Source organism: Coregonus lavaretus (assembly GCF_964263955.1).
Source record: "Coregonus lavaretus genome assembly, chromosome: 14".
In the NCBI taxonomy this organism is placed as follows: domain Eukaryota; kingdom Metazoa; phylum Chordata; class Actinopteri; order Salmoniformes; family Salmonidae; genus Coregonus; species Coregonus lavaretus.
Genome location: NC_140001.1, coordinates 12,318,252 through 12,341,758, shown reverse-complemented (window position 1 = coordinate 12,341,758; position 23,507 = coordinate 12,318,252). Strand labels below are relative to the sequence as shown.

The following is a 23,507-nucleotide window of genomic DNA, read 5'->3' as shown; positions in this document are numbered from 1 at the left end:
ATAGCAAAATGCATAGGAAATGTAGTCATTGACAAGGTTAGAAGTAATGATTTTTAATAGGAATAATAATTGTGTCCTTCAAACTTTGCTTTTGTCAAAGAATCCTCCATTTGCAGAAATTACAGCCTTGCAGACCTTTGGCATTCTAGCTGTCAATTTGTTGAGGTAATCTGAAGAGAATTCACCCCATGCATCCTGATGCACCTCCCACAAGTTGGATTGGCTTGATGGGCACTTCTTACGTACCATACGGTGAAGCTGCTCCCACAACAGCTCAATAGGGTTAAGATCCAGTGACTGTGCTGGCCACTCCATTATAGACAGAATACCAGCTGACTGCTTCTTCCCTAAATAGTTCTTGCATAGTTTGGAGCTGAGCTTTGGGTCATTTTCCTGTTGTAGAAAGAAATTGGCTCCAATCAAGCGCTGTCCACAGGGTATGGCATGGCGTTGCAAAATGGAGTGATAGCCTTCCTTCTTCTAGATCCATTTTACCCTGTACAAATCTCCCACTTTACCACCACCAAAGCACCCCCAGATCATCACATTGCCTCCACCATGCTTGACAGATTTACATTTACATTTTAGTCATTTAGCAGACGCTCTTATCCAGAGCGACTTACAGTTAGTGAGTGCATACATTTTCATACTGGCCCCCCATGGGAAACGAACCCACAACCCTGGCGTTGCAAGCGCCATGCTCTACCAACTGAGCTACAGGGGACAGATGGCATGAACCACTCCTCCAGCATCTTTTCATTTGGTCTGCATCTCACAAATGTTCTTCTTTGTGATCCGAACACCTCAAACTTCTATTCGTCTGTCCATAACACTTTTTTTCCAATCTTCCTCTGTCCAGTGTCTGTGTTCTTTTGCCCATCTTAATCTTTTCTTTTTATTGGCCAGTCTGAGATATGGCTTTTTCTTTGCAACTCTGCCTAGAAGGTCAGCATCCCGGAGTCGCCTCTTCACTGTTGACGTTGAGACTGGTGTTTTGCTGGTACTATTTAATGAAGCTGCCAGTTGAGGACCTGTGAGGCGTCTGTTTCTCAAACTAGACACTCTAATGTATTTGTCCTCTTGCTCAGTTGTGCACCGGAGTCCCACTCCTCTTTCTATTCTGGTTAGAGCCAGTTTGCGCTGTTCTGTGAAGGGAGTAGTACACAGCGTTGTACGAGATCTTCAGTTTCTTGGCAATTTCTCGCATGGAATAGCCTTCATTTCTCAGAACAAGAATAGACTGACGAGTTTCAGAAGAAAGGTCTTTGTTTCTGGCCATTTTTTGAGCCTGTACTCGAACCCAAGATTGCTGATGCTCCAGATACTCAACTAGTCTCAAGAAGGCCAGTTTTATTGCTTCTTTAATCAGCACAACAGTTTTCAGCTGTGCTAACATAATTGCAAAAGGGTTTTCTAATGATCAATTAGCCTTTTAAAATGATAAACTTGGATTAGCAAACACAACGTGCCATTGGAACACAGGACTGATGGTTGCTGATAATGGGCCTATGTATGCCTATGTAGATATTCCATTAAAAATCAGCCGTTTCCAGCTACAATAGCCATTTACAACATTAACAATGTCTACACTGTATTTCTGATCAATTTGATGTTATTTTAATGGACAAAAAAATTGCTTTTCTTATGAAAACAAGGACATTTCTAAGTGACCCCAAACTTTTGAACGGTAGAGTTAAAGTTAAAGTGACGGTAGAGTTAAAGTGACTATGCATGGATAATAAACAGAGAGTGCCAGCAGCATAAAAGAGACAGTGGGTGGGGTGGGGGGAAACAATGCAAATAGTCCGGGTAGCCTTTTGATTAGCTGTTCAGGAGTCTTATGGCTTGGGGGTAGAAGCTGTTAAGAAGCCTTTTGGACCTAGACTTGGCGCTCCGGTACTGCTTGCCGTGCGGTAGCAGAGAGAACAGTCTACGACTAGTGTGTCTGGAGTCTTCTCTACCCTCTATAGTGCCTTGCGGTCGGAGGCAGAGCAGTTGCCATACCATTCAGTGATGCAACCAGTCAGGATGCTCTCAATGGTGCAGCTGTAGAATGCTTTGAGGATCTGAGGACTCATGCCAAATCTTTTCAGTCTCCTGAGGGGGAATAGGCTTTGTCGTGCCCTCTTCACGACTGTCTTGGTGTGTTTGGACCATGAGAGTTTGGTGGTGATGTGGACACCAAGGAACTTGAAGCTCTCAACCTGCTCCACTACAGCCCCGTCGATGAGAATGGGGGCGTGCTCGGTCCTTTTCCTGTAGTCCACAATCATCTCCTTTGTCTTGATCAGGTTGAGGGAGAGGTTGTTATCCTGGCACCACATGGCCAGGTCTCTGACCTCCTCCCTATAGGCTGTCTCATCGTTGTCGGTGATCCTACCCCTGTTGTGTCGTCTGCGAACTTAATGATGGTGTTGGAGTCGTGCCTGGCCCCTGAGGGGCCCCCATGTTGAGGATCAGTGTGGCAGATGTGTTGTTACCTACTCTTACCTCCTGGGGGCGGTCCGTCAGGAAGTCCAGGATCCAGTTGCAGAGGGAGGTGTTTAGTCACAGGGTCCTTAGCTTAGTGATGAGCTTTGAGGGCACTATGGTGTTGAACGCTGAGCTGTAGTCAATGAATAGCATTCTCACGTAGGTGTTCCTTTTGTCCAGGTGAGAAAGGGCAGTGTGGAGTGCAATAGAGATTGCATCATCTGTGGATCTGTTGGGGCGGAATGCAAATTGGAGTGGGTCTATGGTTTATGGGATAATGGTGTTGATGTGAGCCATGACCAGCCTTTCAAAGCACTTCATGGCTACAGATGTGAGTGCTACGGGTCTGTAGTCATTTAAGCAGGTTACCTTAGTGTTCTTGGGCACAGGGACTATGGTGGTCTGCTTGAAACATGTTGGTATTACAGACTCAGTCAGGGACAGGTTGAAAATGTGAGTGAAGACACTTGCAAGTTGGTCAGCGCATGCTCGGAGTACACGTCCTGGTAATCCGTCTGGCCCTGCGGCCTTGTGAATGTTGACCTGTTTAAAGATCTTACTCACATCGGTTACGGAGAGCGTGATCACACAGTTGTCCGTAACAGCTGATGCTCTCATGCATGCTTCAGTGTTGCTTGCATCGAAGCGAGCATAGAAGTAATTTAGCTCATCTGGTAGGCTCGTGTCACTTGGCAGCTCGCGGCTGTGCTTCCCTTTGTAGTCTGTAATAGTTTGCGAGCCCTGCCACATCCAACGAGCATCGGAGCCGGTGTAGTACGATTCAATCTTAGTCCTGTATTGACACTTTGCCTGTTTGAAAAATGTTCTCACGCAATTGCTTAGCCTTAGAAATGTTGCGCAACATCAGCTCACTGGCTCTCATGAAGTGTTTGATTTGATTTTCGATTGCATTTGCATTGATGTCAGAGTGATTAGATGGACAATGGATCACTGAGTACTAGGCCATTAGAGACTGGCAGTTAGCAGGTTTGGTAGACTACTAATGACCATCAGCAGCATCAGAGCGCAGTTTTGGAGTAGCCTAGTTACTGGGACTAAATGGAATTTGACTATGGTCATGACTCGTGACCGCAAATGTGGCGGTAATATGGTCACCGTAACAGCACATCCCTGCTGCTTAGCCTGCTCCTTTGAACTATAGTATGAATTGATTAATTTTTGGACTTCGGGGGAATGTGCTCTTCTGTATTGTACAATGTATAAATCAGAGGAGGCTGGTTGGGGGCGCTATTGGAGGACGGGCTCATTATAATGGATGGAAGGGAATTAATGGAACGGTATAAAACACATCAGGTGGCGACACTCATCTCTGCGTGCCTGGCAGATATCTCAGCTTGGATGTCGGCCCACCAACTCAAGCTCAACCTTGACAAGATAGAGCTGCTCTTCCTCCCGGGAAGGCCTGCCTGCTCCCCGCTTGTGCCATCAAACCCCTGCAACTTATCCAGAACGCTGCAGCCCGCCTGGTTTTCAACCTTCCCAAGTTCTCCCATGTCACCCCGCGCCTTCGCACACTCCACTGACTTCCAGTTGAAGCTCGCATCCACTTCAAGAGCATGTTGCTTGCCTACGGAGCAGCAAGAAGAACTGCCCTTCCCTACCTTCAGGCTATGCTCAAACCCTACACCCCAACCCAAGTTCTCTGTTCTGCAACATACTGGTGGTCTCTTAGCCCTCCCACTCAGCCCAGTACAAGCTCTTCTCTGTCCTGGCAGTAGATGAAGTGAATACTCTCAAAGCCCAATTCCCAAAGCCTTTTGAAATGTCCAACAACTCTCCTCCACAATACATAGCAGAAAGCGCAACATCATGAACTACAATATCTGTGGATTTTTAGGAAAATAAGCTTACATTTACTGTCATGTGTTCTGTTTTGGTCAGGAGGACCAGGAAGGTGAATTGACATTGAGATGAACAAGTAACCTAGCTAGTACTCTTTCCCTGGCCCTGTGTCAACTCAGTTGAAGGTCACTGTAGAAGTCGGCCTGCCCTTCCCAAATTGATATAATCTAATCAAAACGTCAACAAGACGTGTTCCTATTCTTTGCTTTGCAGTGAACACTGTTTTAATCAGACATTATTGCATGTTACAGAAGAATAATATGCTATTGTGTTCTTAAAATGAACAGCCACAACACTATCTCCAAATTGTGGGAACTCATCTAAGGCCGATGTATCCTGGGCCCAGTAATACCACACGGTTTGTTAATGGAGCACTGCAAAGAGGGTATTATTCCATGTAGGCCTACTTAAGCCCACAACTTCCACCCTGTATAGCTTTGGCTAGGCTATAATTAAGCCCAAATCATCCATACTGGAAGAGAACATGCATACTAAGCCAAATGAATTATGCGCTCATCAGAAGAGAAGGCCACAGGTTGGATCCCATACTCATGGTCTAAATGGCTGTGAACATTAGTCACTGTTAAGAGCAGGGACTCTGAATATTGTTAAAGAGTTGATGACTGACAGCACCTCTCAGCCCTCTCATTTCGTAAGGTATTTACAACATGGTGCTATCGACTAGCCTATCTGTGTGTTTCTCTTGGTTTGACACCATCCTGTCTTGCCAGTACTGTTGTTAGGTCCCCTTCGTTTGCATCGCTTCTGAGAGACTTCTAAATGGAGGCTGGTCTGCAATTTGAGATGGAAAATTTGAACGCCCCAACCTTGCCACCCACTGCATTCCCAGACACGTTCCGTTCATGACTGAAAAGAGGTCGACACTTCAGAATCCTCCCACCCCACACAGTCTTTCTGAGCTGCATGCCAGATACTCTCTGGCTGGAGTGTTAAGGTGTGGTCTGGGTTGGTGCTATATCAGTAGCTAGCTAAGCATGTCGCATAAGGATTGTCCACGTCTTATGGCCCAGTAGTTTGACTACACCATCCATCCCGTTATGTTGGTATGCTGCTAGAGACGACTGCTTTTTCTGCAGAAACCCATAACGCCCTTTAGGTGAATCATTTGGAAACAGTGGAATACATTCCAATACTACTGTATTTTGCCGCTCTCAAATCTGCAGTTATTCTCAATTTAGCTGTCACTTGATCACTGAAAGTTTGAGTGATATATTTCTGTGTTACATACACTACTGGTCAAAAGTTTTAGAACACCTACTCATTCCAGGGTTTTTCTTTATTTTTACTATTTTCTACATTGTAGAGTAATAGTGAAGACATCAACACTATGAAATAACACATATGGAATCATGTAGTAACCAAAAAAGTGTTAAACAAATCAAAATATATTTTATATTTGAGATTCTTCAAATAGCCACCCTTTGCCTTGATGACAGCTATGTACATTCTTGGCATTCTCTCAACCAGCTTCATGAGGTAGTCACCTGGAATGCATTTCAATTAACAGGTGTGCCTTCTTAAAAGTTAATTTGTGGAATTTCTTTCGTTCTTAATGCGTTTGAGCCAATCAGTTGTGTTGTGACAAGGTAGGGGGGTATACAGAAGATAGCCCTATTTGGTAAAAGACAAAGTCCATATTATAGCAAGAACAGCTCAAATAAGCAAAGAGAAACAACAGTCCATCATTACTTTAAGACATGAAGGCCAGTCAATACGGAACATTTCAAGAACTTTGAATGTTTCTTCAAGTGCAGTCGCAAAAATCATCAAGCGCTATGATAAAACTGGCTCTCATGAGGACCGCCACAGGAATGGAAGACCCAGAGTTACCTCTGCTGCAGAGGATGAATTCATTAGAGTTATCAGCCTCAGAAATTGCAGCCCAAATAAATGCTTCAAAGAGTTCAAGTAACAGACACATCTCAACATCAACTGTTCAGAGGAGACTGTGTGAATCAGGCCTTCATGGTCGAATTGCTGCAAAGAAACCACTTCTAAAGGACACCAATAATAAGAAGAGACTTGCTTGGGCCAAGAAACACGAGCAATGGACATTAGACCGGTGGAAATAAACTACCGAGTGGCGCAGTGGTCTAAGGCACTGCATCGCAGTGCTAGCTCTGCCACCAGAGATCCTGGTTCGAATCCAGGCTCTGTCGTAGCCGGCCGCGACCGGGAGACCCATGGGGCGGCGCGCACAATTGGCCCAGCGTCGTCCAGGGTAGGGGAGGGAATGGCCGGCAGGGGATGTAACTCAGTTGGTAGAGCATGGCGTTTGCAACGCCAGGGTTGTGGGTTCGATCAAATAATGTATGCACTAACTGTAAGTCGCTCTGGATAAGAGCGTCTGCTAAATGACTAAAATGTAAAATGGAAATGGAAATGTGTCCTTTGGTCTGGAGTCCAAATTGGAGATTTTTGGTTCCAACCACTGTGTCTTTGTGAGACGCGGTGTGGGTGAACAGATGATCTCCGCATGTGTATTTCCCACCGTAAACATGGAGTGGTTATGGTGTGGGGGTGCTTTGCTGGTGACACTGTCTGTGATTTTATTTAGAATTCAAGGCACACTTAACAAGCATGGCTACCACAGCATTCTGCAGCGATACGCCATTCCATCTGGTTTGGGCTTAGCCAAATTGAGATGGTTTGGGATGAGTCGGACCGCAGAGTGAAGGAAAAGCAGCCAACAAGTACTCAGCATATGTGTGAACTCCTTCAAGACTGTTGGAAAAGTATTCCAGGTGAAGCTAGTTGAGAGAATTCGAAGAGTATGCAAAGCTGTCATCAAGGCAAAGGGTGGCTATTTGAGGAATCTCAAATATAACATATATTTTGATTTGTTCAACACTTTTTTGGTCACTACATGATTCCATATATGTTATTTCATAGTTTTGATGTCTTCACTATTATTCTACAACAATAAAGAAAAACCCTTGATTGAGTAGGTGTTCTTAAACTTTTGACCGGTAGTGTACATTTAACTTTTCACAGAGGATGAAACACCATGATTTAATGACTCCTCTACATCTGGAAGACTGTATATGTGTACTATACACTGAATATACCAAACATTAGGAACAGCTTCCTAATATTGAGTTGCACCCCCTTTTGCCCTCAGAACAGCCTCAATTCGTCAGGGCAATGACTCTACAAGGTGTTGAAAGCTTTCAACAGGAATGCTGGCACATGTTGACTCCAATGCTTCCCACTGTTGTCATATTGGCTGGATGTCCTTTGGGTGGTGGACCATTCCTGATACACACAGGAAACTTGAGAGTGAAAAACCCAGCAGCGTTGCAGTTCTTGACACACTCAAACTGGTGTGCCTGGCACCTACTACCATACCCCGCTCAAAGGCACTTAAATAGTTTGTTTTGCCCATTCACCTTCTGAATGGCACACAATCCATGTCTCAACTGTCTCAAGACTTAAAAATCATTCTTCAACTTGTCTCCTCCCCTTCGTCTACACTGATTTGAAGTGGATTTAACAAGTGACATCAATAAGGGATCATAGCTTTCACCTGGTCAGTTTGTCATGGAAAAAGCAGTTGTTCCTAATGTTTTGCACATATTTGAATATAACTTGATTTGTTTTCCCTCCCTTAGGGTGTGATCGGTGTGCAGCTGGTGGTTACCATGGTAATGGCTAGTGTCATTCAGAAGATCATACCTCATTATTCCTTCGCAAGATGGCTGCTCTGCAGCGGAAGGTAATGTAGAAGTCTGTACCTTCTGTTTCTATCGGTGCTTTATTGGTTTCTGACGGTGCCATGATTTAATCTCCTCACTGGTGTACCCTTCAGAACAATTCATTTCAAAGGATGCCTAACAATGTGAAACCGATTGTTTGCTCAACTTGTAAACAGTCTTTCTGTTTTCAAGTTGTCTGCTGAAAGCACATTTTCTGAAAACACAAAAAAAAACAAAAAAAAAACATAATTAGTAGTATTGCTTAGACCAAAGGGCGTCATCAGCTATTGGGACGACCCGAGAGGACGGGGAATAAAAATAAAGCGCCCGCCTCGTTTCCTCTAATTACAGTGTGGAAAAAAAGTATTTGATCCCCTGCTGATTTTGTACGTTTGCCCACTGACAAAGAAATTATCAGTCTATAATTTAAATGGGAGGTTTATATTAACAGTGAGAGACAGAATAACAACAACAAAATCCAGAAAAACGCATGTCAAAACTGTTATAAATTGATTTGCATTTTAATGAGGGAAATAAGTATTTGACCCCCTCTCAATCAGAAAGATTTCTGGCTCCCAGGTGTCTTTTATACAGGTAACGAGCTGAGATTAGGAGCACACTCTTAAAGGGAGTGCTCCTAATCTCAGTTTGTTACCTCTATAAAATACACTTGTCCACAGAAGCAATCAATCAATCAATCAGATTCCAAACTCTCCACCATGGCCAAGACCAAAGAGCTCTCCAAGGATGTCAGGGACAAGATTGTAGACCTACACAAGGCTGGAATGGGCTACAAGACCATCGCCAAGCAGCTTGGTGAGAAGGTGATAACAGTTGGTGCGATTATTCGCAAATGGAAGAAACACAAAATAACTGTCAATCTCCCTTGGCCTGGGGCTCCATGCAATATCTCACCTCGTGGAGTTGCAATGATCATGAGAACGGTGAGGAATCAGCCCAGAACTACACGGGAGGATCTTGTCAATGATCTCAAGGCAGCTGGGACCATAGTCACCAAGAAAACAATTGGTAACACACTACGCTGTGAAGGACTGAAATCCTGCAGCGCCCGCAAGGTCCCCCTGCTCAAGAAAGCACATATACAGGCCCGTCTGAAGTTTGCCAATGAACATCTGAATGATTCACAGGAGAACTGGGTGAAAGTGTTGTGGTCAGATAAGACCAAAATCGAGCTCTTTGCCATCAACTCAACTCGCCGTGTTTGGAGGAGGAGGAATGCTGCCTATGACCCCAAGAACACCATCCCCACCGTCAAACATGGAGGTGGAAACATTATGCTTTGGGGGTGTTTTTCTGCTAAGTGGACAGGACAACTTCACCGCATCAAAGGGATGATGGACCGTCAAATCTTGGGTGAGAACCTTCTTTCCTCAGCCAGGGCATTGAAATTGGGTCGTGGATGGGTATTCCAGCATGACAATGACACAAAACACACGGCCAAGGCAATAAAGGAGTGGCTCAAGAAGAAGCACATTGAGGTCCTGGAGTGGCCTAGCCAGTCTCCAGACCTTAATCCCATAGAAAATATGTGGAGGGAGCTGAAGGTTCGAGTTGCCAAACGTCAGCCTCAAAACCTTAATGACTTGGAGAATATCTGCAAAAAGGAGTGGAACAAAATCCCTCCTGAGATGTGTGCAAACCTGGTGGCCAACTACAAGAAACGTCTGACCTCTGTGATTGCCAACAAGGGTTTTGCCACCAAGTACTAAGTCATGTTTTGCAGAGGGGTCAAATACTTATTTCCCTCATTAAAATGCAAATCAATTTATAACATTTTTGACATTAGTTTCTCTGGATTTTTTTGTTGTTATTCTGTCTTTCACTGTAAACCTACCATTACAATTATAGACTGATCATGTCTTTGTCAGTGGGCAAACGTACAAAATCAGCAGGGGATCAAATACTTTTTTCCCTCCCTCACTGTAGTGCCAGATGTGTTTTTGAGTAAACAGCTCCTCAGAACACACTTAATAATTCATCAGTGCTTGTTTTTTTTTCAGGGGGCTTTGTCCCAAGCTGGATGCCCATAGTGTCGCTCCAGAGATCCGCAATTAAGTTTCCCATAATAAACAAGGCAACAGAAAACATGTCGTGCCTCACAAATTATGCAACGCCCCCCTTGGGCCAGTTGAGGTATCCTGTATGACTAAAACATTTCAGTAATCGTGTGTGACCACAAATTATCCATTATATTGACCAGATACTCAAGTTGCCTCTCTAACAATTAAAATAAATGTCTTCAAAAATGGAAGGCAGTTAGCCTTTGTAGCAGTCTCTTTAGCTAATCCTCTCCCTGTACTCCATGTGATGTGCCAAAGAGACTGTCCATTCTTGCCATCTTCAAATATGAACATTCTATCATTAATGTGCTCGAGGAGAACATAGGCTTTGATCCTGATTCTATCACCCTCACAACTATCCTCCAATCACAATAATTATGCAAATATTGGAACTTTATCACTTCTTTCTCCACAGAATACGTTGGTATACGGTTGCTAAGCAACAATTTTTTTGTTTGTTTGTCCAGTCTGTCAAAAGTTGATGGCTCAAGTCTAAATTCTTGAAGTAAATACATCCTGCAATTCCAACCACAAAATGTCTTAGTTTTGATTTTGAGCCTCAAAATACAACTTGCCTAGCTAACAGCTAAGTATTTGTTTTTGACTTTGTTAAAAATTCCAATTCAATTTTCAAGTCTCCACATGTTGTCATTGAACATATTAATGTTATTTCCAACAACCAAATATTAATGTTATTTCCAACAAATCCAGTGCATATTAAACGTTGAGATTTCCGAAAGGCCAGTCTCTGGCAGTGATGAGGAGTGGCAAGGACTGGAATGTTAGCTTAAGAGACTGGTACTCAGACTAGTAGGCAGTCGGGAGGAGGCATTCTAGCCAATGAGGGGGCAGATATGTGTGTGAACAACAGGCACAACTGTGATATAAAGTATTTTTTTCTAAAAGTTGCCAGGATGTGATGTCTACTTATCAGTACACTCGTAACAACCTAAGCACTACGAAACTTATATTCGATCAAGTAAGCCACACGTAGCAAATAAGCCATTCAATGTTTTGTTAGCCAAATTCGACACACTCTCATTGACCTCCATACAAAAATTCCTCGCTTGGTGAGTGACAAAACTAAAAAATGCTACCTGCTGGATAACACATAGTTATCCCTCTCTATCTTCGCCTCTTCCTCTCTGGTGTGACACACATTTCAGTTAATTACTATAGCTTGCGCCTTGGGCCAATCAGTGTATATTTGTAAATGCCGGATCTATATGGCAAGATGCATCATTCATCAAGTTTCATGACAATCAGGACAGTGCTGTTTGAGATATCGCGTGTGACTAACGTATGAATGGATGGACGGATGTACGGAGACCTATCCACAGTCCACAATATTAAATCCAAGTCCTCCACCCCTCCCTCCCTAATGCCTAAGCCTCTCACAGCTTGTGACAAGTGGGTTTCTAAACAAAGTTAGAGGTTGCGTGAAATCTTAGTCTTCAAAAGGCTGCTCTTAAATTAGCTCTTGTTTTAAGTCCAGTCCTCAAGGAACACAATAACTAGCCTCTGGTGTCAGGAGTGTATTAGTTGACTTGAATACGTTAAAATGTTTTGAGGGATGTCTTTGTCCTATTTGTTAGGTAAATTATCTCAAAATCCAGCTCATTTGCTGATTGATGGTCCTACTCATGTTAAATCATGTAGGCCTGGAACCACAAACTATTGTCCTATAAAGCATAAAATCATATATGCCTACTTTTTGAAGCCATTTTCCTTTTTTGAGTATGGTGAGGGATATGTCACCAATGGTGTAGTTCTAAAACTAACCTAGATTACTCACTTGTCTCCTTCCTTCCTCTGTCTCCTCTCTCCTTCCCCAGTCTTCGGTGGTACCAGCACCCTACGGAAGATGAGTTGAGGAGCCTTGCTGGAAAACAACAAAAAACAAAGAGCAAGAAGGACCGGTAAGGAGGCAGGCTGAGGAGGGTGGTGGGTGGGGACGGCAGTGGCACATAGGGGAGCGAGTGGTGTGTCTTTGATCAGGCAGGAATTAAAAGAGGAGAGGCAGATGTTTGAGAAGGGTGGAGAACACAGGCGCGTCAACAGAGAGATGAAGCGGCAGTGTTTAGGAGGCTTGTTTAAGGCCTGTTTGAAGTGCGTGGACTAGAGTATTTGTTTTTTTTGCACGTGAGTAAAGCTAGCCTTTGCTAATTACAATGAGCTCTGACTATCTTGTGGTAGTGAGTTAAAGGGATACTTCAGGATTTTGGTAATGAGGCCCTTTATCTACTTCCCCAGTCCAATGAACTCGTGGATACCATTTTTATGTCTCTGTTAGGGCTGACCCCATTTAGTCGACTGGTTGATTGTTTGGTCAATAAGCTGTTGGTCGACCGAGACTGCTTTAGTCCAGCAGGAGCAAAACAATAATAATCATGGTGTACACGACGCCTGTCTGATTCATGCCTGTCTGAGTGGACTGATCCATTGTGGAGGCCGTGGGGATGGCACAGTCCATCAGTCTAAGACATTTGCTACTGAAATTGTATATGGTAATATTATGTAAGAACAATGGTGCAAATAATATTTTATAGCAAACGCGCTTTCTCCCGCTTTGGATAGTGGTCGCTGTCTGTGGTTCTGAAACACATCAGTGCGCTGTTGAATTGGAGCCTTTTCCTAGACCATGTTGCTATGTGCATAATAGCAAAGTTAACCAGCATATTGGCGTTGAGAACAATGCGGCGGAGGCAGCAGCGGAGTTAGGAGACGAGAAAACAGCCCTTGCCTTAATTGTCTAAGAAAAGTGAGGAGAGAGGAAACCCCAACTTAATTAGGTCTATAATCAATAGCCTAACTGTTAAATGTGCATGAGTGCAAAGGGTGGCTACTTTGAAGAATTTCAATTATAAAACATTATTTTGATTTGTTAAACACGTTTTTGGTTACTACATCATTACAAATGTGTTATTTCATACTTTTGATGTCTTCACTATTATTCTACAAATAGTAAAAATAAAGAAAAACCCTGGAATGAGTAGGTGTGTCCGAACTTTTGACTGGCTATCATTTATTTGTTCATGTCGTCACACAGCATTGGAGTCATTCATGATTTGAAATGCAATCGAGCATTTTAGTTTTAAAATAAAATAAGGGACCATTGAATAATTAGTGTTAACAATAAATTGGCCTAAACCGTTCCATTTAGGAAATTCAATTTCTTGAATGAATGCGACTATTTTTTGTCTTTGTTGTCATAAAGGCTTTACAAAGAAAAACATTAAAGCAGACGCTCTGGAATGCTTATCATTTATTTAGTGTTGTTTACATTGTTCCAAACGGTCAGAAAAATTATATTGTAATCTAACAGCACCTGCTTGGCACACATAATATGCACGCAGCGCTTGCTCCTTACCTTATTTTTCTTGATCTCCAGTATTTTCCACAACTAGTCAAATGTATTCCATCACATCGGACTTCCCCTTTACCTCCTGAGCAACCAGTAAACATTCCCCATTTCGAGTTTATTTGTCACGTCCTCTGCATCCATTTTGCTGTCACATGTGTTAAGGTGTTCAGAGTTTGTTATAACCAATTTATTGATGTGATTATGATATGCTATAGGTCAGGCCCTATTGGTCACGTTCATGTGATGCATTAATGTGTCACGTAAAGAGAGCAATTGTTTAGGGAATAGGGAATGTTTTTCCTATACAAATTAGGGATTTCGGTAACATAACTTTTCAGTCAGAAATGGCTGTACTTATGTTGCCGCTTCTGCAACACAGACAGCGCGATACACACTGTTGATGTTCTGTGGTGGTCGCTGCAGGAGGGAGGAGAGAGAGACAATGGGTGCTAGTCACAGTCACTCACTGTTTTTTCTAACACAGCGCAGCAAGTCTGAGCCAGGCACAGCACAATCAAATCAATTGCGTCGTACTCCCTCTAGTCATTTGTGTGTCTTAATTATTTCATCAAACAGTTCGCTTAAAGCAGGGGTGTCAAACGTCCGGCCCGCGGGCCGGATCAGGCCCGCAAACGGGTTTAATCCGGCCCGCGAGATGATTTAGAAAAAAATAAAAAATAAAAAAGGAAACTTTTTTTTTTGTAAAGTATAAAAATGCGCTGCAATTTTTCAATAAAATAAACTGCTGTTCCAATTGCGTCCACTGGAAAGCGCAATAGCAATTGTGTTAAGCAAGCAAACTGTTTATACCGGGGCAGAGCAAGTAGGTCAAGCACGTGCAGCCAATGAGCTACTTTGTTTTGCCCGCAATATTTATTACGGCTTCTACTTTTAACATTATGTGCTTTGGCACCCTCATTGCCCCAATATGTCTCTGTCAAAAAAGAGAAAAGTGGACGCAGAGTGCAGAGTGTTCCAAGAAAAATGGTCATCCTATTTATTCACGGAATTTAATGGGAAAGCTGTATGTTTGGTGTGTTCAGAGCATGTTGCAGTGCTGAAAGAATATAACCTTTGTCGCCACTATGTGAGTCTTCATGCCGACAAATATGACAACTTTCAAGGACAGCGGAGATGAGAGAAGGTGAATGAACTGTTGGCGGGTCTGAAGAAACAGCAGTCTGTGTTTACTCACAGCCGAGACATCCGTGACGCTGCAGTGAAAGCTAGCTACCTCATTGCTAATGAAATCGCAGTGGCTTCAAAACCATTTAGTGTGGGTGTTCTTTGTCCTCAGAACTTTCAAATAACTTGAGGTGTTTTATGATTAATAGTGATGTTGTGCTTTTGGACACTGTCCTCAGGCTCCAGCTTTATGTTTATGTGTTTTTATGTTGATGTGCTATTGTTTTTAATTGATTTGATTTGATTTGTATATTTAACCTATTCTTGACTCTGTGGTTCTTGCACTTGTTTGGGGAACAGGATTTCATTATTTTTATCTACATTTCTGCCTGAGAAATGACACCCTGATATAGTTATGTGATCTGTGAAACAGTTCTGTTAATCACTGAGGCATTGTGTGTTTGTGTGTTCTTTTTCTTTAGAATTTTCAAATAAACTTAACGTGTTTTATGATTAATAGTGATGTTGTGCTTGTACTAGTTTGGACACACTGTCCTCAGGCTCCAGCTTTATGTTGTATGTTGATCGTATTAAAACAAAGAAAACAATCTGAAGTTGTTGTTTTTAAGTTATATATACCATGATTTTTCCGGTCCGGCCCACTTGGGAATAGATTTTCCTCCATGTGGCCCCTGAGCTAAAATGAGTTTGACACCCCTGGCTTAAAGCATCAGACAAGCTCAGTGCATATAGTTGATTTGATTTAAACACATAGAAAGTGTCTATATATGGAAAAATACAAATTTTTGTTGGGGACAGCCCTAGTCTCGGTGTCCAGCATGAAGGAAGTTAGAGGTAGTTTTGCGAGCCAATGCCAACTAGTGTTGACTGGAAGTCTATGGTTATCTATAGCATGGACACAGAGGAACTTTAAAACTTGTGACTCTCTACTACAGAGGTGGATCGGGGCATGTTGCCTCCTCTGCTTCCTGAAGTCAACAATCAACTCAGTAGTGTATGAACAGCAGTTTTTTCAGACTCCCAACAAAACAAGGTGTATCCCCACATGTCAGGGGTCATGACGATGCTATGACGAGTTCTGAAGGTAGGCCTGCCATGTAATGTCTTTAGTACATAATCTGTATGGCCGTCAGTGGTAAAATGGAAGTTGGAAGTGGAAGTTCCAAGATGGCGTAGCAGTGCGGTCGCTTTTATTCATTGTCCCTGTGTAAATATCCCGTTTCTTGTTTTTTTTGTCTATTTTGTATATATTTCTCAATTTTTACTTTTCATTCTTTAACTAAATATACTTTCCTGCAACCCGCCTCACCCAACATGGAAAGGATTCTACTATTTCTTTATAACTTTCATCAAGAACCGTAAGCTGAAAATATAGTGTAGCTGCAACTGAATGGCTACCTGTTATTAGTCACCGTTAGCGTCTTCACCACTGTCCGTGGCCTACACTATCCACCAGCCAGCTCTAGCTCTAGCCTGGACAATTCGTCGGCCAGTCTGCACAGCGTGCTATCGACCCAGCGTGCTATCGACCCAGAACTTATTGGACTTTCTGCCGGAATCACTGGACCCTAGCGCCGGATCATCGCAACCAGCTAGCTAGCTGCAACCTGTTGTTGGCTGGTTACCATTGCCCTATAGCAAGCACCAGTTAGCCTTGAGCTAGCCTCAGGCCCATCTCCCGGCTATCTACCTCTCTGTCAACCGGACGGGACCTCCTAGTGTTGACACTGAGCCCCGCCGATCCAACACGACTGGTCTGCCGACGAAATATTCTGATGTGGTTTCAACAGGCTTCCCGTTGCGACGACCACGAAGATCCATCTGCCAGCCCCGGCCCGCTAGCACACGCAAACTACAACTGTGCTCCCTGCTAGCTGTGCTGAAGCACCAATTTGAACTGCTCTCGGACTCACATATTGCTGTTCACTGGACCTTATGATCACTCAGCTGCACAGCTGATGCCTGCTGGACTGTTCCTTTACACGGTACCCTGTCCAGTTTATTCTGTTTAGCCTTAGCCCAAACGTTATCGCTATTTCCAGTTGTTGTCTTAGCTCTCTCTAATAAGACCTGTGACTGCTTTATGCCTCTCTCCCATGTCAATTATGCCTTGCCTATTGCTGTTTGGGTTAGTTCTTATTATACAATTTCACTGTAGAACCCCTAGTCCCTCTCAAACTGCCTCAAATAGTTCCTTTGTTCCACCCCCCATACACGCCGAGACCGGCTCAATCGGCTCAATCGGTGCCTCCAGTGACGCTATCTCTTTCATTGTTACCCAACGCTTAGGGTTACCTGAACTGTACTCATATCCTTCCATATCCTTTTCTGTACATAATGCCCTGAATCTTTCCTACAACGCCCGGAGAACTGCCCCCTTTATTCTATGTACCCAACGCACTAGAAGACCAGTTCTTAAAGCCTTTAGTCGTATCCTTATTCTAGTCCTCCTCTGTTCCTCTGGTGATGTAGAGGCTAACCCAGGCCCTGCAGCCCCCAGTATCACTCCTACTCCCCAGGAGCTATCATTTGTTGACTTCTGTAACCGTAAAAGTCTTGGTTTTCTGCACGTAAATATCAGAAGCCTCCTTCCTAAGTTTGAGTTATTCACTGCGTTAGCACACTCCGCCAACCCTGATGTTCTAGCAGTGTCTGAATCCTGGCTTAGGAAGGCCACCAAAAATTCTGAAATTTCCATCCCCAACTATAACATTTTCCGTCTAGATAGAACTGCCAAAGGGGGTGGAGTTGCAATCTACTGTAGAGATAGCCTGCAGAGCTCTATCATACTATCCAGGTCTGTGCCCAAACAGTTTGAGCTTCTACTTCTAAAAATCCACCTTTCCAGAAATAAATCTCTCACTGTTGCCGCTTGCTACAGACCCCCCTCAGCCCCCAGCTGTGCCCTGGACACCATATGTGAATTGATTGCCCCCCATCTATCCTCAGAGTTCGTACTGCTTGGTGACCTAAATTGGGATATGCTTAACACCCCGGCCATCCTACAATCTAAACTAGATGCCCTCAATCTCACACAAATTATCAACGAACCTACCAGGTACAACCCTAAATCCGTAAACATGGGTACCCTCATAGATATCATCCTGACTAACTTACCCTCTAAATACACCTCCGCTGTCTTCAACCAGGATCTCAGCGATCACTGCCTTATTGCCTGCGTCCGTAACGGGTCCGCGGTCAAACGACCACCCCTCATCACTGTCAAACGCTCCCAAAAACACTTCAGCGAGCAGGCCTTCCTAATTGACCTGGCCCAGGTATCCTGGATGGATATAGATCTCATTCCGTCAGTAGAGGATGCCTGGTTGTTCTTTAAAAGTAATTTCCTCTCAATCTTAAATAAACATGCCCCATTCAAAAAATACATAACTAAGAACAGATATAGCCCCTGGTTCTCCTCAGACTTGACTGCCCTTGACCAGCACAAAAACATCCTGTGGCGTACTGCATTAGCATCAAATAGCCCCCGCGATATGCAACTTTTCAGGGAAGTTAGGAACCAATATACACAAGCAGTTAGGAAAGCAAAGGCTAACTTTTTCAAACAGAAATTTGCATCCTGTAGCACTAACTCCAAAAAGTTTTGGGACACTGTAAAGTCCATGGAAAATAAGAGCACTTCCTCCCAGCTGCCCACTGCACTGAGGCTAGGAAACACTATCACCACCGATAAATCTACAATAATCGAGAATTTCAACAAGCATTTTGCTACGGCTGGCCATGCTTTCCACCTGGCTACCATTACCCTGGCCACCAGCTCTGCACCCTCCGCTGCAACTTGCCCATGCCCCCCCCGCTTCTCCTTCACACAAATCCAGACAGCTGATGTTCTGAAAGAGCTGCAAAATCTGGACCCCTACAAATCATCTGGGCTAGACAATCTGGACCCTTTCTTTCTAAAACTAGCCGCCGAAATTGTAGCAACCCCTATTACTAGCCTGTTCAACCTCTCTTTCGTAACGTCTGAGATCCCCAGAGATTGGAAAGCTGCCGCGGTCATCCCCCTCTTCAAAGGGGGTGACACTCTAGATACAAACTGTTACAGACCCATATCCATCCTGCCCTGCCTTTCAAAAGTTTTTGAAAGCCAAGTCAACAAACAGATCACCGACCATTGCGAATCCCACCGTACCTTCTCCGCTATGCAATCCGGTTTCCGAGCTGGTCATGGGTGCACTTCAGCCACGCTCAAGGTCCTAAACGATATTATAACCGCTATCGATAATAGACAGTACTGTGCAGCCGTTTTCATTGACCTGGCCAAGGCTTTCGACTCTGTCAACCACCGCATTCTTATTGGCAGACTAAATAGCCTTGGTTTCTCAAATGACTGCCTCGCCTGGTTCACCAACTACTTTTCAGATAGAGTTCAATGTGTCAAATCGGAGGGCCTGTTGTCTGGACCTATGGCAGTCTCTATGGGGGTGCCACAGGGTTCAATTCTTGGGCCGACTCTTTTCTCTGTGTATATCAATGACGTCGCTCTTGCTGCTGGTGACTCTCAGATCCACCTCTACGCAGACGACACCATTTTGTATACATCTGGCCCTTCATTGGACACTGTGTTAACAAACCTCAAAACGAGCTTCAATGCCATACAACACTCCTTCAGTAGCCTCCAACTGCTCTTAAACACTAGTAAAACTAAATGCATGCTCTTCAACCGAACGCTGCTTGCACCCGCCCACCCGACTAGAATCACTACTCTCGACGGGTCTGACCTAGAGTATGTGGACAACTACAAATATCTAGGTGTCTGGTTAGACTGTAAACTCTCCTTCCAGACTCACATTAAGAATCTCCAATCCAAAGTTAAGTCTAGAATCGGTTTCCTATTTCGCAACAAAGCCTCCTTCACTCATGCTGCCAAACATGCCCTCGTAAAACGGACTATCCTACCGATCCTTGACTTCGGCGATGTCATTTACAAAATAGCCTCCAACACTCTACTCAGCAAATTGGATGTAGCCTATCACAGTGCCATCCGTTTTGTCTCCAAAGCCCCATATAATACCCACCACTGTGACCTGTACGCTCTTGTTGGCTGGTCCTCACTACATATTCGTCGCCAAACCCACTGGCTCCAGGCCATCTATAAATCACTGCTAGGTAAATCCCCGCCTTATCTTAGCTCATTGGTCACCATAGCAACACCCACCCGTAGTCTGCGCTCCAGCAGGTATATCTCACTGGTCATCCCCAAAGCCAACACCTCCTTTGGCCGCAATTCCTTCCAGTTCTCTGCTGCCAATGACTGGAACAAATTGCAAAAATCTCTGAAGCTGGAGACACGTATCTCCCTCACTAACTTTAAGCATCAGTTGTCAGAGCACCTTACCGATCACTGCACCTGTACACAGCCCATCTGAAATTAGCCCGCCCAACTACCTCATCCCTATATTGTTATTTATTTTGCTCATTTGTACCCCAGTATCTCTATTTGCACATCATCTCTTGCACATCTATCATTCCAGTGTTAATACTAATTGTAATTATTTTGCACTATAGCCTATTTATTGCCTTACCTCCATAACTTGCTACATTTGCACACACTGTGTATATATATGTATTTCTGTTGTATTTTTGACTTTGTTTTGTTTTACCCCATATGTAACTCTGTGTTGTTGTTTTTATCGCACTGCTTTGCTTTATCTTGGCCAGGTCGCAGTTGTAAATGAGAACTTGTTCTCAACTGGTTTACCTGGTTAAATAAAGGTGAAATAAAAAATAAAAATAAAAAAAATATCATATTCCATATCTCCATTCTGTGTTACTTCCTTTAGCCACACAGAAAGCAAGGTGTGGCAATGTGAAATGTTCTCGAACATTTGAGAATTGAAGTGTATGAAGTTGATGCTATCTAGATTCACGCTGGGAGCCATGAGGTAGTCCTAGTCCATTTCTTAGGCTTCCACGAGGCAGGTCATAGTTCAACGCCACACGTTTGCTTATGCTTCAAAAGACGGATCACTGTCCTTTTGCCTGCTTGTGCCACACATCTCCATTCCTTTTGTTGTGAAGCCCTTTTCTCCAGTCAGGTGCCGCAGAGTTGAAATGTGACCAGGGCATGTTTGGCTCCACTGTCTTGCCGAGGTATTGTCTTCTGAATCCAGCACACACAGAGCTGAACAAACAAGGCCCACTAGAAAGGTCTGCTGGTCCCAGGAACAGCTGGGCCAATCCCTGCTGTGTGCTGCTCTTGCAGCCTATCCTGCATGTCACCCCCTGTAGCCCTATGACAAAATATTGGATTTATGAGTTACAAGGGCCGTAATCCGCACTACAAAAGAGCTAGCATCAGCGCTCTGTACCCCTTGGTTAGGTTGACAATAGAGACTAGGTTAAGGAAGACTCCCTCCATGACGCTAGCCAGTTTGATGCTAGCAGATGCCCAAATGACCTTGTACCAGGGATGGCCATAGTTATTTGAAAATCCGAATGGACATTAGTATTTTAATTCTTGTGAGTATTCGTTTTTGCGAGTATTACAATTATATAGGCCTATTTTTAACGCTGAAAAGGCTTTTTCTAAATTAAAAAAAAAATATCCATGAGACATTGTTACATACAAGGATATACCATGACATTTCTCATTATTAATTTAATAAAACAAACTTCTCAATGTAGTTTTTATGACATGCACGTGAGCCCCATAAAAAGACCGGTAGCTGACCAATAGCCTTCACATGTGTAGTTTGTTGTTTATGTTAGCCAATCAAAGTGGCCAAGAGGCTCAATGTGTAGCAAGTGGAGTGAGAGTTCACTAATGCAATGCAAAATTGAATAAATTACTGAATTAAAGTTTGTGAAATTAGGAGTAGGCTACAACAAGCAACCAACAGGTAGGCTATTGTTTTATTTGAATGGGGTTGGGCAGAAAGCGTAGCATGTGACCTCAATTAGCCTAGCAAGCTATAGCTGGCTAGTTTAGCTAGCTAACTAGCTAGCTTCTCTAGGCTACTCCATTCAAGACAGGCACTGTTAACGTTATGGGATGATAAATAACGTGGCTGTTACAAGTTAGCTAGTCTTGGCTGTAGCCGAGTTGCCTTGGCGTCTCTCTGCCTCTGTTTGCTCAGTGTTGCCAACTATTTTTCAAGAAAAGTATCTGTTGGTTGATCCATTTGTCGCTGGAAGTCAATAGGGCCTAGATGATATCATGAAGTTAATTTGCGTATGCCATTAAAAGTTATTTTAAAATGTTATGCTTATGCTGTTCCTCAGTCTCATACAATGAGAAATTAAATATTGTGGTCCTCTGTAGCTCAGCTGGTAGAGCACGGCACTTGTAACGCCAAGGTAGTGGGTTCAATCCCCGGGACCACCCATACACACAAAAAAAAATGTATGCACGCATGACTGTAAGTCGCTTTGGATAAAAGCGTCTGCTAAATGGCATATTATTATATTATTATAAATATAAGCAGTGGGGAGAGTACCGAGAGATTAGAGGTAAAGAGGCAGGGAAGGGGCGCAAGTGACGGGTGCACACACGCAGCAGCAGCCCTGTAGAGAGGGAGCAGACTGCAGAGCAGCACAGCTGAGCTCAGCCGAGCGGACACACGCACACAAACAGGACGTTTCTAAATCAACCAAAAGTCGCTGGGGCAGCCTTAAAAAGTAGCAACATTCGTCACTATACTCTTTTACTAATAAAAGTCATTTGAGAGGTCTGAAAACTCACTAAATCTAGCAACAAAGTCGCTAATGCCTCGATCACACCGACAGCTTCATTGCGTTTTGGTACATGCTGCATTTCCGTTCTGTGTGGTGCATACGTTGGATTTATCGAACACATGCAGAAATGGTAGCAGAAGGTGAATGTTGAACTTTTGTTGCACACATATCCAGATGATGCTGCGTGCTGCAACCTGGTCTCAGAGCATTTCGTATTATTCTGTAAGTAAAACGGAGATACATAATTTAGTATTCTATGGTATGTATACATTTTTCCATCACCCATTTTGTATAATATGTTACAAATTACAATTCGTATTATATGTTAGGAATTTACAAAACGTACAATGTGTTACAAATATGCAAACCGTATCATATGTTACGAATTCTAGGCAGGTGGCTAACGTTAGCTAGGTTAGGGTTAAGTTTAGGAGTTAGGCTGAAGGGTTAGGGGAAGGGTTAGCTAAAAGGGTTAGGGGAAGGGTTAGCTAAAGGAGGAAGGTTTGGGTTAGAGGAAGGGTTAGCTAACATGCTAAGTAGTTGCAAAGTAGCTAAAAAGTAGTAAGTAGTTGAAACGTTGCTAATTAGTTAAAATGCTAAAGTTGTCAGTGATGACATTCGAACTCGCAACCTTTATACGCCCACCCATCCACCCCAACCAACCACCCTACTTTCGTTTTTACCTTAGGTAACCATCTGTCTTATGGATCCATACCAAACGTAATATATCATACTAATTTGAGTGTCCAAAAACGTAACATATCATACTAATTTGGGTGTCCCGGATTGACGTTTACTATGTTATGTCAAGTCTGACACACCACCCCATATAACTTCCGCAGCAGCAGCAATAGAATGCCAGCCTATCCCTCATGCAGCAGTGCTCAGGTTAAATACATGTATTTCGAATATCTGGATATCCAACAACAATTCATGATACTATTCAAATAGTGGAATTATTTCAAACCCCCATCACTACCTTGTACACAGATCAAGTTTGATTTAGTCCAGGGTATAATGTATTGTTCTTTAGGGCAGCCAGTAAATGGACATGATAGCAGTAGATTTGTATTTAGCAGTCTTTGCTGTGCCCTTGATTAGAGGTGGAACAATGACCACGAAAAACAACATGTTTCTCTCCCATGTCTGTCTGGTATTGATATGGCA

The 23,507-nt window shown here is 43.4% G+C and overlaps 1 protein-coding gene across 1 annotated transcript in view; it reads left to right on the top strand.

The window, feature by feature from the left end:
• The window catches only part of LOC311141194 (transmembrane protein 161B-like), a 44,981-nt gene that overhangs the window by 9,876 nt on the left and 11,598 nt on the right, over positions 1–23,507 (top strand). The window contains exons 2-3 of the mRNA XM_084176454.1: positions 7,968–8,071; positions 11,968–12,051. Of these exons, the coding sequence (XP_084032580.1) occupies positions 7,968–8,071; positions 11,968–12,051 (188 nt within the window). The remainder of the gene's footprint in view (positions 1–7,967; positions 8,072–11,967; positions 12,052–23,507) is intronic.